General features: G+C 34.5%; 1 protein-coding gene across 1 annotated transcript in view; it reads right to left on the bottom strand.

Moving 5' to 3' along the window:
• Positions 1 to 18921, bottom strand: part of STAM (signal transducing adaptor molecule) — a 97584-nt gene that overhangs the window by 38021 nt on the left and 40642 nt on the right. Inside the window, exons 3-6 of the mRNA XM_080810100.1 lie at positions 11969 to 12044; positions 11792 to 11887; positions 9812 to 9958; positions 2019 to 2109 (exon numbers count right to left, since the gene is read on the bottom strand). Coding sequence (XP_080666226.1) covers positions 2019 to 2109; positions 9812 to 9958; positions 11792 to 11887; positions 11969 to 12044 — 410 coding nt within the window. The remainder of the gene's footprint in view (positions 1 to 2018; positions 2110 to 9811; positions 9959 to 11791; positions 11888 to 11968; positions 12045 to 18921) is intronic.

Below are 18921 nucleotides of genomic sequence, written 5' to 3'. Positions count from 1 at the left end.
ACTTACTAAATCAGAGTGTCAAAGGTAGTATCCGGGAACCTGTACTTTATGGCTCCAAAGTTAATTCTTATGCGATCAGTCCAAGAAGTGGAACTTGGAAATAACTAGAATGAAGTTTCACCTAACAAATTCCCCCCAAAGAGATTTCAAATATGTCTCTTTCTTTCTGGGTGCGGGGGAGGGGGAGAAGGGGAGAAGGAAGACAGAATCTTAAGCAGACTCCACACCCAGCGTGGAGCCTGAGGTAGGGCTAGATCTCACAACCCTGAGATCATGACCTGAGCGAAACTCAAGAGTTGGATGTTTAGCCAACTGAGCCCACCCAGGAACCCCTCAAATGTGTTTCTTCTGGCGCTTCCACTCCTCCCCTCATGCAGGCCATCACCATGTGTCACTCAGGCTCTGCAATGTAATCGGAACAGACTGATTACCCTGCTTTCAACTCAAACCATAACCCCCTTCATCTCTGTTCTACACTGATAAAAGACCTAACAGGAAAAAGAAAACTTTAAAACTATCATAAGAAAATACAGGAAAGTACCTTTGAGGATTTGGGGAGTAGGGGGAAATATTTTAAGATGTAAAAAAGCAAAACTCATCACAAAAAAGCAAAAATTTTGACATCAAAATTTAAAACTTCTATTGGATAAAATATACCATTATCAAAGTTAAAGTAAAAGCCAAAAATCAGGGGCGCCTGGGTGGTTCAGTGGGTTAAACCTCTGCCTTCAGCTCGGGTCATGATCCCGGGGTCCTGGGATCGAGCCCCACATTGGGCTCCTGCTCAGCGGGGAGCCTGCTTCTCCCTCTCTCTCTGCCTGCCTCTCTGCCTACTTCTGCCTACTTGTGATCTCTCTCTGTGTGTGTCAATTAAATAAATAAATAATCTTAAAAAAAAAAAGCCAAAAATAAAAAGTAGATATCGACAATAGAAATAACAGGCAAGAATGCCTGGGTGGCTCAGTCAGTTAAGCGACTGTCTTTGGCTCAAGTCATGATCCCGGAGTCCCAGGATAGAGCCCACATCAGGCTCCCAGCTCAGAGGGGAATCTGCTTCTCCCTCTGACTGTCTCCTCTCTAGTGCGCGCTCTCTCTCTCTCTCTCTAATAAATAAAATATTAAAAATAATAATAATTGGCAAAGGTTTAACATCCAAAATTAAAACTTTCTATATCATCATCTTAAAAAAAAAACAACTCAATAAAAAGAGAGACAATCAGAACAGCTAATAAACATACAAAAAAGGACCAAGCCTCACTAGTAATCAAGGAAATAAAAGTCAAGATAATTGGACATTGTATCCAACCTATCAGAATCACAAAAATCAAACTCAAATACCAAATATTTTCAGATTAAAAATATTAATAACTTTCATACACTGCTAGTGGCAGAGGAAATAAACTACCTAGAAAAGTTGAAGATGTACCTCCCCCATGAGCCAAAAATACTGGTTACCATCACACAAGATACCCCCCCTCCCACACACACACAGAAAATATTCACAAGAATACTCAATGCAGCCTACTTACTATAGTAAAAAACAAAACAAAAGACAAAAAAAAACCCCAGAAACCCAAACATCCGTAAGTGGCAGGATGGATAAACTACAGTATATATTTATTAGTACAGTGGAGTATTATATAATAGTTAAAACAAGTGAACTTGATTTATATGTTCTATTATGAATAGATCTTAGACATAGTGCACATTAAAAAAACTATAAATGGTATGTATAATTCTTTACGAAAAAAGAATTTGTTGGACACGTAAAAGTATTGGTATTATTTATGGATATACAGTGTAATTAAAAAAGTATTACAAAATAGATGGAAAGGACATAAATGAATAGTAGTTGTCTCAGAAGAGTATTATTTGATACCGTAAAGGGGCACAAAGCAGATTTCAGTGTTAGCTGTAAAGCCCTATATCTTTCACTTTAAAATATCTCAGGAAAATAATATTAAGTAAGGGACCCATTTTCTTCCCACCTTTCCAGTACCCGGGACTTAAAAACATACCTTTTGCTAAATCTTCTTCTTCTTTTTTGTTAGCCACAGTACCAGGATCTTTGGCAACCAAGGCTGGGCTTGCTTTTGCTTGTTCTGCAGCCTAACACACACAAAAAAGGAATACAGTATTTGAGGACTGTCCTCAAATTTTCCTACCTCCACTTAATCTAAGAACTTGCAAGACCCTTCTTATCAATCTACCACAGACTCCTGAAGCAGAAAATAATCCAAACTGGAGAAGTCTCTAATTTGAAAGGAGAAGAGTTTTAACTCACCAGTCAACAGCTAACATAATCACTTTCTCCATGAAGCTTTCTAAACCCCTAAATTAAGGATTTCCTCCTGTGTTCCTCTGATGGTTCTTTTAACAAGTTACTATGCTGTGAGTAGTTAATAATGTCAATTGTGGAGCCATGCAAACATGGGCTCAAATCCTAAATCTACCAGGTTCTAATGTATAACCTGGGGTACATTGACCTCTTTGTGTCTTAAGTCTCTCATCTACAAAATGAGGGTAATGATAGCACCTACCTATGGTAGAATATGAAAAGATTAAATCAACATGTAGCTTCCAAACTTGGATAGGATGGGTGCCACCACTTACGGTTTAAAACAAAAAGTTTAACATTTTCTCCTGGGATTTATAATGTACATGGAAGTAATGTATCATATGTATGATAATTATTGCATAAAGGATGATGAAATGAAGAGTAAATAAACCCTAAACAGTTGCAAAGTTTCTACATTTTACATGAATACAGTACTAACTCAAAATAGATTGTGAACACTTACAAATGCGTATTAGAATACCCAAACTAACCAAGAACAACATAAATGGAATTCTAAACAATATTCAAATTAACACATGTACAGCACATAGAACAGAGCCTGGCATATAGAATAGAGCCTGGCACATAGTAACAGTCAATAAATCTCAGCTTCTATTAAAATTATCTGCTTAGATCTGTCTCCATAGCCATGCTATATGGTCCCTGAGAATATGAGTGCCTAAATATGGATGGATTACTAGCAATCAAGAAGTAACTGTTGAATAAATGAAAGGGAAAACATTCAATGTTACAGTAAAATACAGTTCTAGATATATATGTAGTTCTATATACAGTTCTGTATATACATTAGTGTATTTTATATTGTCAAACAAATACACAAAGCATTTTTTAGAAAAATGGATGCAAAAAGCTTTTTGTACTTCACTAAATGAAACTTTAAGCCCTCTCAATTCTGATCCATCCCTATGTGAAATCTTCTTTCAATACTAATTGTGTGTGTGCGTGTGTGTGTGTGTGTTTGGGGGTTTTTTTTTGTTTGTTTTTTTATGTTCAATTACTCAACATATAGTACATCATCAGTTTCTGATGTAGTGTTCAATGATTCATTAGTTGCGTATAACATCATATATCTCTGAAAATTAAAGGTATGCTTCCTCAGAACAACCTTTTTAATTACATATGATATTTTTTTCACTTTGGTCAATTTCACAAATTAGACATATTGATCTTTTGTGGTCTGTGAAGGAATTTCTATCAGTCAAGAAGATAGTGCAGACATTATATTCAGAGTGCAAAAACGAAGAAATTTACAACCAAGGATACTCTACCAGACAAGATTATCATTCAGAACTGAAGAACCAAGAAAGAATTCCCAAATAAGCAAGAGCTATAGGAGTTCATCACTACTAAACAGGTTTCACAAGAAATATTAGAGGGACTACTTCATGGGAAAAGACCATAACTAGAAATAAGAAAATATGAGATAGAAAAAAATTTCACTGATAAAAGAAAACATATGGTAAGGGTTGCTGATCAACCACTAATAAAGCTAGTATGAAGGTTATAAGACAAGAGTAATAAAGTCAACTATATTTACAATAACTACTTAACAGATACACAAACAAAAAGATGTAAAACATGACATCAGAAACATAAAATGTGGGTGAAGGGAATAAAAATATAGTGCTTTCAGAATGTGTTTGAACTTTAGCAACTACCAACTTAAAATAATCTGCTACATATACACAGGTTGTTATACATGAGTCCCAGGGTAACCACAAACCAAAGTCCTGTAATAGATACACAAAAAATAAACAGAAAATAATCCAAACAAAACACTAAAGTAAGTCATCAAATCACAAGGGAAAAGACCAGGAGAAGAAAAAGAAATAGAGAAGAAGCACAAAAACAACAAGGAAACAATGAACAAAATGGCAATAAATACATACCTATCAACAATTACTTTAAATATAAATGGGCTAAACTCTCCAATCATAACACACAGGATAGAGGAATTAAAAAACCAAGACCTATCAATAGACTCACTTGAACTCTGAAGGCACATTCGCTAAAAATGAAGGGATAGAAAAAAAAATTTCCAGGCAAACGGAAATGAAAAGAAACCTTGGGTAGCATTAATTATATCACACAAAACAGGCTTTAAAACAAAGACTGTAACAAGAGACAAAAAAAAAAAAAATTACGTAATGATGGGATCAATTCAACAAAAACATGAAACACTTGTAAATACTTGTGCACCCAACATAGAAGTACCTAAATATATAAAATGACTATTAATGGACAAATTAGGAAAAGAAAATGACAGCAATACAGTAATAGTAGGGGGCTTTAAAATACCTGCTTACATTAATTGCTAGATCATCTAGATAGAAAATTAATAAGGAAACATCAGCCTTAAATAACAAATTAGACCACATGAATGTAACATACATAGAACATTCCATCCCAAAACAGCAGAATACACATCTTCTCAAGCACACATGAAACATTCTCCAGGAGAGATCACATTAGGCCACAAAATAAGACTCAGTAAATTTAAAAAGAATGAAATACATCAAACATATTTTCTAAACATAATGGTTTGAAACCAGAAATCAGTTACTAGAAAAAAAACTCTAAGAAACAAATACATGAAAACTTGACACACTACTGAACAACAAATGGGTCAACAATGATGACACTGGGGGGTCAACCTCAGGGTCCACATGACCTTCAAGGCATAAGAGCCCCCTGGACAACCGGCCACAGCCAGAGCACAAAAGGAAGAGAGAAGCCCTCAGCTGCTATGCTGTCCTTGCTTCGGCTCATCCCCCAACACACTGAGAATCTCCCAACCTCAACAAAGTTTTCATCCCAGACACCATGAAAAGAGAAGAGGCTTTTAGGAAGCCCTACCTTGTCATGTACCATCAATAATATATACCGTAGCAAGCCAAAAAACAAAGAAAGCCACGAAAAGGTCATCGAAATCGTAAAGGAAGTAAAACTGTCACTATTCACAGATGACATGGTACTATACATAGGAAACCCTAAAGACTCCTCTGAAAAACTATTAGAACTAATAAATTAATCCAGTAAAATCGCAGAACACAAAATCAATATATAGAAATCTGTTGCATTTCTATATACTAATGATGAACTATCAGAAAGAGAAATTAAGAATGCGATCCCACTTACAATCCCAACAAAATGGTTAAAATGCCTAGGAATAAATTTCAAAAGACATGTACCCTGAAAACTATAAGACAGTGATGAGAACAATTGAAGACGACACAAATAAATGTAAAGATACGCCAATCTCATGAACTGGAAGAATTAATATTGCCAAGATGTCCATACTATCCAAAGTATCTACAGATTCAATGCAATCCATATCGAAAATAATAATGGCATTTTTCACTAAACTAGAACAATCATAAAACTTATATGGGAGCACAAAGGATGCCAAAAAGCCAAAGCAGTCTTGAATAGGAAAAACAAAGCTAGGACTATCACACCCCTGGATTTTAGAATATAATATAAAATTGTAACATAATCAAAACAGTATGGCACTACCGCAAAAACAAGAAACACAGATCAATGGAACATAAAAGACAACCCAGAAACAACACTTAGCTGGTCAATCAATCTATGACAAAGATGATAAGAATACACAATAGGAAAATGCGTTTCTTCAATAAATAGCGTTGAGAAAACTGGACAGCTGCATGCAAAAGAATGAAACTGGACCACTTTCTTATACCATATACCAAAAATAAACTGGATTAAAGACTTAAATGTAATTCGAAAACCATACAATTCCTAGAAGAAAACAGAGGCAGTAAGTTCTCCATTAGTATTTTTTTGGATCTGTCTCCTCAGGTAAGGACAGCAAAAGCAAAAATAAATAAATGGGACTACATCAAACTAAGAAGCTTTTGCACAGCAAAGGGAAACATCAACAAAATAAAATGACAACCTACTGAATGGGAGAAAATACTCATAAATGTTATATCTGATATGAGGTTAGTATCTAAAATATATTAAAAAGCTCATATAACTCAAGTGTTATAAAAACAAGTAATATAATCTAAAAATAGAAAGAGGACCAAAATAGACATTTCCCCAAAGACAATATTCAGATGACCAACAGGTATGTGAAAAGCTATTCACCAACAATCAGGGAAATAAATGCATATCAGGACTACAATGAGATAATTCCTTCACATCTGACAGAATGGCTAGTATCCAAAAAAAAAAAAAAAAAATTTACAAGTATTGGCAAGGATGTGGAGGAAAAGGAATACCTGCTTTGTTGGTGCAAGTGTAAACTGGTACAGACATTATGCAGGTTCCTCCTCAATAAATTAGAAGTAGAGCTATCATAAAATTCAGTAATTCTGGTTTTTATCTGAAAAGCTTCTACGTTTTTAACCAAAGACAAAAAAGCTACTAATCCCAAAAAGACATATGCACCCCTGTGTTCACTGCAGTATAAGAGCCAAGACTAGAAGCAACCTAAATATCCATCAACAGATGAAAGATAAAGATGTGGTATACGTGTACGTGCGCACAGACACACACACAATTACTCAGCCATAATAAAAGAATAAAATCTTGCCATTTACAACAACATGGATGGACCTAAAGGATATAATGCTAAGTGAAATAAGTCAAATAGAGAAAAACACATGGTATGATTTCACGTTTATGTACAATTTAAAAAACAAACAAACAGAAACAAACTCAGATACAGAAAAGAAACTGCCAAACAACAGTAGGCAGGTGAAGGCAATGGACAAAACAGGCAAAGGGGATTAAGAGATATAATCTTCCAGTTATAAAATAAGTAAGATGGGGGAGGGGGACATTATGTACAGCACAGAGAATCGATAATATTTTAACAACTCTGGATTGTGGCAGATGGTAGCTAGACTTACTAAAGTGACCATTTCATAATGTATATAAACACTGAATCATTATGTTGTATACGTAAAGCTAATAAAATATTTTATGTCAAATATTCTTCAACAGAAAAAGAGAGAAGGAAGTGCAGAAATAAGCTACATTAAGTCCTATATACCTGAAATGCACACTTTTCAAAATTCCTTCCTATCAACTGGTTCTAAGTGTAGCAATGATACCTGTGTTATTAATCAGTCAAACACAGTCACAGTGCTAGCATTACTTTTACATCTCTGTGTCAAAAGTTAGTGCTACAAGAACTGCAGCAAAATGAGTTAGCTGCCTAAAGTATGACTTAAGACTTTTATATTATTTTCTTCTGTATTTAGGATGAAAAAATGTACTTTAAAAACATTTTCAGAGGCTTTTGTTAAGTATGCTGACAAAAATCTAGTCTGATCAAACTGTAACAATGACTAAGCGATTGAGTTTAAGATCTAGAGGGACTTGTGTAGATGATCCTACACGATACATTTTTCATTAAGCATGAAATTCTTCATAAACATGGTTTTCAACGATAAGCTATCAGACACCATTATTTTAAAAAAAAACACCATTCTACCTCATATTTTACTTTATATGCATTTTATATATTTCCTGTGGCTTAAGACAGTAACCACAATCAAATTAGCTTTCATATATTTTATAACATCCAGCCAAAAAAAAAAGAAAAGTAATTCTTAACTTTACTAGTGCTGATGTATGTCCTAAACCTCTTGAACAGGAGAATAATCTAACTTCTATATCAGTTGATAAGTAAATGCTCTTGCCAGTGTTCACTCCACTTCTTGTCCTTTGAAGCCTAGTCCAAACAGACACATATCCACTAACCTCTATATCAAACGGAAGGCAGGATCGTGTAGTGGAAAGAACACTGGACTGAGAGTCAGGAGGCCTGCGTTCTAGTTCCAACTCTGTCAACTATGAGCTGTGGCCCTGGGGAAGTCACTTAACCATTCTGGGTCTCAGTTTCCTCATCTGTAAAATGAGGGGATTCGATTAGAGCATCCCTAAAGTTGTTCACACAACTATCTGAGATTCTAGGTTAACCAAAGCTACGTATCACATAGATCATTAGTTCTTTTGCCTCCTCTAATTGGAACCAGTCCCTCTGTGGACTGAAAAGCACTTTTCACTTGAACCGAAGCTGTCCACAAGAGCAGTGCTTCCCAAACTATAACATGCACACGGAATCATCTGAGGATCTTATTAAAATAGAGAAAATGAATCCATAGGTCTGGAGTGACACCTGAGATGCTGCATTTCTAACAAGCTTCCATGTGAGGACGATGAAGGTCAACAAAATACATTTTAAGCAATAAGTTCTAAAATAGCTTCTTAGGGCATAGAAACTGCAATCTCACTAATCATCTATACCTTTTGGTTTTCTATAATGAGTCTACCTTTGATAAGTAAACACTACCTCTCTTGTCAAGGAACTTATTAAAAGATATCTTGGATTTTTCTGCTTAAAGTTATTCCTTAATTATAAAGATTTTAGAAAATATTCTGAGTAGCAAAAGCCACATATGTCTTAAAGACATACTTTATCATTGTAAAACCATTCATAAGCCAGATTTTTTTTCAAATAAGAAGAAAAATATCCTTTCCTTCCTTCATCTCCCAAACATATTTCTGGATCTTCATAACTCAAGAATATTCAGATAAACTAAGAGTGCTTTGGGTAGAAATCTAGATAAGTATGGATGAATCCCTTCACAATTCTCTGAAGTGGTCAAAACCCCAAACTTGAGCCCTCCACAGCTTGTGAGTTTTCTGTGCATGCTTTCACACCACTTGTCATATTCTACCCCAATCCATGCAGTAGAGAAAGGCAGTAGAGTAAATTACCATACATTTTAAGCATCCTAGATTAGCTGGAGATTCCAAAGGATCCTTATGCAGAATAGAAAAAAATAAATAAATAAAAGAGAGACCCTTCCATTCTTTATGACTTAAATCAGAGATTGATCCCATTACATAAATTGGGGGAAAGAGGGGCAGAAAAGCAATTTAAGCCTTTCACTCAATCATATTTATGTCAGCTCTTATTAAGGGAAGATACTTTGTGTGCGTCTCTCCTCACTGATTACCTTATCTCCTTTTCATTTTTAACACAAGTATTCATAAATTTCATATTGAAAAGAACCTCTAAACTCATCCTTAAATTTTAAGGATGTCCTGATTTTTAAGCTGTCATTCTTTGTAGATGAAATTAAAACACTAAGAATATTTAAGAAGACTGTCTTATTACCGGATATCATAAAGCAATTTTGTCTATATTATTAAAAATGCCACAGAAAATTTTTAAATTGCAAAAATGTTAATCTAATTTATAAGGAAGCAGAAATGGTGGGAAAGTGGAAGTTGGAACACATTAATATTCCCCTGTATTTTCTGGCACCACTGAATGCAAGATTATTAACAAAAATTCCTTTGGAGCAGTAAAACCTACCCGGATTTGGAGGAAAAAAGAAAATTTCATATAAATGTTGCTACTTTAGAGAAACAAATTATAGCCACAATGCATAGGGCATTACAAAATACCTGAGAGCCAATAGCTGGAAACGTAACTCCTTGTTCCTTAAGGTTCTTAATCATTGCTGATATTAGACTAAGCTGTGGATCATTCTTAAATTCATCTGTCCATTCAACCATAAGAGCCTTTAATTTTTCACAGACTTTAGGATGACCCTGAAAATAGAGAAAAAAATTAGTAAGAAAAAGTACTAATTTGGCTAATGGTAAAACACAAATATACTAAATATAAAAATTATAAAGTGCTATAGACATTTTTTTTTTTAATCACACTCTACCCCTAGCTATAGATGATACCCAAGAAAGCAGACTTGGTTACTAGAAATAATCAAACTTTTTTTCACACTATGAAAAAGCATTAGATGATACCAGCATACATATCTCATATAAAATTAAAACAGATCAAGTATGTTAATTTTGGTCAGAGAGACGAACTTTTCAGAGTATTTTGTAACTAAGTGAGCGTTATACATCAGGAAGATACAGAAAAGTAGTCTGTTTTGTTTCGGCTACTTTGCAGATCAGTAAAAAATAAGGTGGAAAGAGAAAATAAATGATACAGTTCCTTTATTCCTAATCCCTGACTTTTAAAAATATGATTGACTGTGTATTTTTTCCAAGTTGTTTAATTATCCAAGGCCTGGTTTGAGGTCCACTGTATGTATTTCTAGAAACTTCATTTCTTCAAAATAGTATCTCCCCCTCAAGTATAAAATCACTATGTTCACTGTAAAACCTTTGGAAAATAAAGAAGTCTTTTCTCTTGTATATAGCTGTTAGCTTTCCAAAACAGTTGTTCATGCCACTAAATACAAGTTTGAATATCTCATCTTCAATTAAATTACAGAAAACATATACTAAACGTATACTAAAATCTCTTCATAAACAGTCATAAATTTTGACGGACATTCAGGACATTAAAAAAGTGATTATTAATTAGTAGAAAATACCTAAATGCAACTGAATAAAGCAAAACAGGAAAAGAACACATATTCATGCTTGACAAGAAAGCACAGAAACTCTGTAAAGAATTACGTAAATAAATTTTTATCTTATTTCTGTACTGTTTTCTACTAAAACCTGGAAATAATCATTTTTCCCAAAAAACATGAGGCATTTTCCCTTTTGACATCTTACATTTTTTCTTGATTATATACTATCCCATCCTCCCTCCTCCTAAGAGTCAGAAATAATTACCTTCAGAATGCACAAATTTTTACTAGGAAACCTCACATGTTACTTAATAACTTAAATTTTTTTAATTCCTTGAATTCCATAAATTATATTCCTTATTCTACATCCAGTTAAATAAAAAGCAGCATTAAAATCCTGTCATGGTCAGGTAGTGGTCTTACTCATGTCACGATGAAAACAGTGTCATATTTTGGCAGTACTTCTGATCAGTTCTACATAAGGAAAATACCTCCACATCTACACAAATGGTTACAAAAACTGTGCCTAAAATAGACTGGTATTATTTAATCAGAAAGAGAAACAAATATATTTTCTTTTTTTTTTTTTTAAGATTTTATTTATTTATTTGACAGACAGATCACAAGTAGGCAGAAAGGCAGGCAGAGAGAGAAGGGAGGAAGCAGGCTCCCCGCCGAGCAGAGAGCCCCATGCGGGGCTCGATCCCAGGACGCTGGGATCATGACCTGAGCCGAAGGCAGCGGCTTTAACCCACTGAGCCACCCAGGCTCCCCGAAACAAATATATTTTCTTATAAGATGAAAGGAATGATGATGAAACAGATTAAATATACTCTAATCTGGTTAAAAAAAAAAAAAACAATTCTCCCAAGTATACAAATTTAGAGTCTCTTCAGCAAAAACATCTACTTTACTTACATCTTGGACAGACACAACCTACGAAGGATTTTAAAAAACGGAAAGCACAAACCAGTCCTTTGTGATTTAAAATGTAAACACAAACAATAAAATACACAAAGAAGGCTGTTAATTCATTACTGGAAATAATGCTCCTTACCTTGTTTAGTACGTTGCTTACTTCACTAGCAAAATCTCTTGAACATACTTCTAAATGAAATATTTTGCCACAGTTTGATACACATGCTCCTAGAAGCTAAAAGTAAAAAATCACAAGTTAAAAGGGCTCAGTTTTAGCAGACAGTTTTGTGGTAAAACTTAAAATGAAATCACTTACAGTCAGAGCTTGCATAGCAACATGAGGATCTTTATGGTTCACCCTCCTCATAACAGACCGAAGACAATCTTTGGGTCTAAAAAATGAGAAATATAACAATCAATTAGTAGTACATCGAGGCTTTTCCCCCCTTAACTTAATAAGCAATAGACTACTATACAAAAGGCAGACTGCAGTAGAGAAGTTAAATTTTTATTAATGGCACAACTGAACTGTACACTAACAAGTTCCTTTAAATTTTTCAAACAAAATTAATAGGCTCTCTCCCTTAGCAAACACAGATTAAGCATTTCACACTAATTCTGGATTTAAAAAAAAGAAAGTTCTGAAAATGAAATGATAGACCAGAACTTCCAGTTCCAGTCATGATGGAATAACTGGAACCAGACTTATACTCCCATTATAAACAATGAGAAAAATGGAAAAATGTATTTAAAATATACACTCAGGTCACTGGGTGGGACATTAGGCCACAGTCAGTGCGGAATGATCTCTAAGAAGGAATACAATTAGATAAGCCAGACATCTGCCTCAACTTTCCACTCAGGCACTTTTCAGATATCAGTACAGGCTTTCTGCTTCTAAGGCAGTTTCTGGATCCTGGCGCAGAAAAGGTGATCCCAAGAGAATGGTGGTCTCACTGAGTTGAGGGGAAAGAAATCAGAACTCAGGAAGGCCAAGAGAGCTAGAATTTGCAAAACATAGTAGAAGGAGCTAAATGAAGAAATGGTTCTGGATACTTGCATAGGAGTCCACTTAGGTCTACTGAGGAAAAAGCCACACATGCATAGATCAAAACCTCCATAAGGCTGGACAAAAAGTGACTGCGAGCTGTATGCGGAAGAGTTCCCAAAGCTCACGCAGTCATCAGAGTTCACACCAAAATGGAGGGTCCTTGTTAAATATCTAGAGCCTTCAGTGGATACACCAGAGTTTAGGCCTTGGTACTAAGACTGAACTATCCCAAAAGACGACTCTAAATCCATCCTATAGCAACCTAAAAACAAGTCAGAGAAGGATAAAATTGAGCCAAATGTAACAAGTTCAGAGAGAATAAAGTCCAATGTTCTTTAACAACAACAAAACCTGGCACTCCATATAAAATTCATAACACTATGCATTCAGTCAAAAATTATTAGATACGATATGATACACAAGGCAATTATGAGATATAATACGAGGTACTCAATATGAAATTTGTAACACTAAGCATTCAGCCAAAAATTACTAGATATAGGGGCGCCTGGGTGGCTCAGTCATTAAGCGCCTGCCTTCGGCTCTAGTCATGATCCATCCCAGCATCCTGGGATCGAGCCCTGCATCGGGCTCCCTGCTCTGCAGGAAGCCTGCTTCTCCCTCTCCCACTTCCCCTCCTTGTGTTCCTCTCTTGCTGTCTCTCTCTCTGTCAAATAAATAAATAATCTTTAAAAAAAATTACTAGCTATAATACAACACATAACTAGGAGAAAATTCAGTCAACTGAAAATGAAGAAATCACAGAGATGATGGAATTAGCTATCAAAGACTCTGCATAACCTATTCTAAGTATACTCAAGGATATACATCAAATCAACATAATGAGGAAAGAAATGATGTAAAAAGGATAAAGCTTAAAAAAAGATAATACTTCTAGACATGAAAAATACATTTTTTAAAAAGTGGATAAAATTAATTAGATAAGAATAAAAGATCAGTAAACTTGAAGAATGCTTGAAATACACAAGTACAGAGGTAAAAAAGACTAAAAAGATTTACTACAGAGCTATCACTAAATACATTTTTAAAAGAGAAATGGGAAATTTTAAGAATTCACAAAAAATATTCAACTGATATGTAATAAACAAAAGTTCAACAAAAGAAACATATCATCTAGAAAAATGGCAAATTTTAACATTTTTTTAAAGATTTTATTTATTTATTTGACAGACAGAGATCACAAGTAGGCAGAGAGGCAGACAGAGAGGAGGAAGCAGGCTCCCTCATGAGCAGAGAGCCCGATGCAGGGCTCGATCCCAGGACCCTGGGATCATGACCTGAGCTGAAGGCAGAGGCCTTAACCCACTGAGCAACCCAGGCACCCCAAATTTTAACATTTTAACCCAAGCATATCAACAGTTATATTAAATGCAACTGGTCTCAAAACACCAAGTAAGACAGATTGCTCGACTAGATTAAAAAAGCAGGACCCAGGGCACCTGGGTGGCTCAGTCAGTTAAGCGTCTGGCTCCGGCTCAGGTCACAAATCCTGGGTCCTGGGATCAATCCCTGTGTCAGGTTCCCAGCTCAGCGGGGAGTCTGCTTCTCTCTCTCCCTCTGTGTGTGCTCTTTCTCTCTCTAGCTCTCACTCTCTCACAAACAAACAAAACCTTAAAAAAAAAAAAAAAAAGGCAGAACCCACCTAAAATGCTCCCTACAAGAAACTGTTAAAATATAAGGACCTATGTTACTTAAAAGTGAAAGGATGGAGGAAAGAAAAATATACCAAGCAAACATAAACCACAAAAAAGCTGGAGTAGTTATATTAGTATCGGTCAAACTGCAATTCCAGACAAGCCATGTTACCAGGGATATAGAGGAAATTACAAAATGATAAAAGGATCAATTCTCCAAGGAGATATAACAGACCAAGATGTATAGTCTTATCTAAAAACAAAGCTTCAAAATATATGAAGCAAAGCTTAATATAAAACTTCATATAAAAACTTCAAACCCACAATTTAGTTGGAGATCTCAGTCCTATCTCAGAAATTGGTAAAACAATTGAATAGAAAAATGGGTGTGAGAATACGCTACTCTACAAGAGCAGACTATATATTGTCTCCAGTGCATACAGAATGTTTACCAAGACAGACCATATTTTGAACCATTTAGAAAAACTTAATTTTTAAAAAAAAATTGAAATGATACATGCTATGTTGTTAGACCATGATAAAATTATACTAAAAATAAGTAATATGAAGAAAACTGGAAATTCTCCGAGTTCTACATAACCACAGTTGGTCATAATACATTATCCTTTTTATATATTATTGGGTGTGATTACAGTGTTGTTGAGGATTTTTGTACCTTTGTACATAACTGGTCTGTGGTTTTCCTTTTTTGTTTTTGGTATTGACCTATCACAGGCCTCATAAAATGAGTTACAATAAAGAAAATTCTGAGCCCAGATGGTTTCACTAATGAATTCTACCAAATAAGTGCCATTATGCTAAATACAAAAATTTTCTGTACATGTCCTTTAACAGGTTGAGGAAATTACCTTTAGTTCTTAAATTAATGAAAGATTTTGTTACAAATGTATACTGAATTTTTTCAAAGAACTTTCCACATTTACTGAGATGATTATATGGGTCTTTTTTCTTTAGTCTGATGAGACAGTGAATTATACTGATTTATTTTCAACTGGTGAACCAGGCTTACATGCCTGGGATAAATTCCACTTGATTTTTCTTCAAAGAACCAGCTCTACTTTTGAATTTTCTCAATTGTTTTTTTCTCTTTTCAATTTCATTAATCTCTGCTCTTATTTTCATTTCTTTTCTTTTGCTTCCTTTAAGTTTGTTCTTCTTTTTTCTTAAGATAAAAACTTAGATCACCAACTCGAGACATTTCTTCTACTAATATAAGCATTTAATGATATAAATTTACCTCTATGGATTGCTGTAGCTACATCCTACAAGTGTTGATATGTTTTATTTTCACTTTCATTTCTCTAAAAATACTTCTAGTTGCTATTGTGATTTCCTCTTTGGCTCATAGGTTATTAGTACAAAATGGAGATAAAATATAATCATAAAAAAGTAATTGAAAAGAAAAATGGAGAAAAAAGGGAAGAGATAAAACATATTGAAAACTCCTAGCAAAGTGGTAGTTTTAAATCCAACCATATCAATAATTACATTAAATGTAGTCTAAGCACTCCAATTACTAGGCAGAGGCTGTCAAATTGGATAAAAAAGCAAGAACCAAGTATATGCCAGCTATAAACTATCTACAAAAAAATCTATTTTAAATACAAACAGATGAGGGACAACTGGGTGGCTCAGTTGGTTAAGCGTCTGCCTACAGCTCAGGTCATGATCCCAGAGTCCTGGAATCAAGTTCCTCATTGGGCTCCGTGCTCAGCAGGGAGCCTGCTTTTCCCCCTGCCTGCTGCTCCCCCTGCTTGTTCTCTCTCTACCTCTCTCCCTGACAAATAAATCTTTTTTAAAAAATAAAAAATAAAAAATGAACAAATACAGATAGACTAAAAGAAACAAGACAGGGAAAGACATATCAACATAAAAGAAGGTCAAATGGCTTTAACAATTTCAAACAAGGAATACTAACAGAGATAAAAAGAGACATTTCATAATAATGAAAGGGTTACTTCTCTAAAGAAAACATAATTCTAATGCATAAGAGAACTTCAAAATATATAAAAGAAACATATACACATACATATACATATACAGAAATGAAAGGAAAAACTGACAAGTCTAGTATCCTAGAACTTCAACATACTCCTCTCAGTAATGTGACAGCATAAGTAAAACAAACAAGAAGTATGGATACAGAATAATTGAATACTACCACCTATCTGGACCTTTTGAACATTCTACTCACACATGGTAGAAAACATGATTTTCAAGTGCATAGAAAATTCACCAAGATAGATCACATTCTAGACTATAAAACAAATGGTGACAAACTTAAAAATCACACAAAATACGTTCTTTGACCACAACAGAATTAAACTAAAGATTAATAACAAAATAACTAAGAAGTACCCAAATGTTTGAAAACTAAACACAAATCTAACCAATTTAAATAACTCTTACATCAAATGAAATCACAGAAACGTAATTTCACTTAAATAAATGAAAGCACACTATCAAGCAGTCTGTGTAAGAATGCTCACAGTGGCTCTCTTCATAACAGCTAAAAACTGGATATAATGCAAATGTACCTCAATGGGTAAATGGATAGAAAAAAATTCTAATATAGTCATACAATGGAATATCCCTCGGAAATAAACAGAAGTAGTGATATACATAACAACTTGGACTTAGCTCCAAAACATATTCTATACTAGATACAAAATTACATACTACACAATTTATTTCTGAAATTTTAGGAAAGGAAAATTTAATCTATAACAAAATGCAGATCAACAGTTGCTTAGGACAGCAGAACTTTTGGAAGTGATTAAATGCTCTCTACTGTGAGTGAAGTAATGCTTATAATATAGCATATATATTTGCTAATCTCATCAAATTACCAAACTGTATACTTACAAGGAATGCATTTTATTGGGAAGAAGTCACTTCTTAGTAAAACAGACTTATTTTTTAATACCAGGCCATGTACGTGTAAACATGTATTTCGTGGGGACGCTATAAAATAGCAGTAATAATAATAGCAAGTAACTATAACCTATGGAACACCTATGTGTTTAGGTTCTCAAAATTTTACTTAAGGAACTCATCCAATTTTCAAAACATTCACAATAAACTGGAGTCTTACAGTTGTTCAATTCCTTGCCCACGATACCTAAGCAAGTAGTAACTGGTACAAAAAAGATTCAAACGCAGGTGTGGCTGAGTCAATACTCTACGTTCTGACCATAGAACTGCCTTGCAATGAAGTAAGATGATGGAAGCTGGGAGCTATTCACACAACGCAAAGGATGAAAGCCTCAAAATATTAATTCACCAGATTGAAATGGCATTTGTTTTACTTAATATTATAAAACATTATCAAAATGATAAATATTATATGATTCCATTTATATGAGGTCCTTAAAAAAGGCAAATTCACGGAATTAAGCCTTGACAAGTAAATGTCACCAGTGGCAAGGAAGAAGAGGAAATGGGAAGTTATTATTTAATGCACACAGAGTTTCTACTTGGGATGATGAGCGAGTTTTGGAAATGGATAGTGAAAACATACACGAAAGAAAAGCCCTTATCAACTGATTTGAACTACAATGAGCCCTGAAGAAATGGGACAGTAAGAATAATTATCCTAAAAAATGTCTTTAAGAACTGGAATACAACTACTAAACACTGTGACTTTAAAAAAGTCATTATTAATAGGGAAAAGTTAAAATAAAAATTTTTTTTCTAATTTGTTTTTCTAATTTGTTTCTAAGAATGTTTCATTGACTATTGGAAGCTTTCCTCCTAAAGAGCATGGAGAAAAAAGAAAAAAAAAGTTTTAAATTATATTTATTGACTACCTATTGTATGCAAAGCATTTATCTCTTCTCATTCAGCTCTTTTTCTATTGATTTTGTATGATCTTAATATTATCTGAGGGTCACTTAGCTGGCTCAGTCAATTAAGCCTCCAACTCTTGATCTCAGCTCAGGTCTTGATCTCCAGGTCATGAGTTCAAGCCCCCCATTGGGCTCCACACAGGGTATGGAGCCTATTTAAAAGAAAAAAAAGTGGGGCGCCTGGGTGGCTCAGTGGGTTAAAGCCTCTGCCTTCGGCTCAGGTCACGATCTCAGAGTCCTGGAATCGAGCCCCGCGTGGGACTCTCCGCTCCGTGGAGAGCCTGCTTTCTCCTCTCTCTCTGCCTGCCTCTCTGCCTACTAGTGATCTCTGTCTGTCAAATAAATAAATAAAATCTTTAAAAAAAAAAAAAAGAAAGAAAAAAGTATCTGACAGCAATATTATTAAACTGAAGAATTAATATACTATAATACTATTATTTACATTTTGCCTTTTTCATAGTGGGACTTATTTTAGGAGCCAGAATCTGTGACCTCATGCTAATTTTTGCAGTTGTGAAAACCATGCCAACACATAAAAACACAGAATTATAATTTCAAGTGCCAGTAAAGGTGAAATATAAAGGGATTATCTGAATGCTAAAATTAAAACCATTAAAAATAATGATCCATAGATGATTCAGCTCAGTAAATGAACTTAATAGAAAGTAATCCTTCATAGTTGCTTAAACTAGAT

Source organism: Martes martes (assembly GCF_963455335.1).
Source record: "Martes martes genome assembly, chromosome: 8".
Lineage (NCBI taxonomy): Eukaryota > Metazoa > Chordata > Mammalia > Carnivora > Mustelidae > Martes > Martes martes.
The sequence above is the reverse complement of the archived record's forward strand: the minus strand, read 5'-3'. Positions and strand labels throughout refer to the sequence as shown.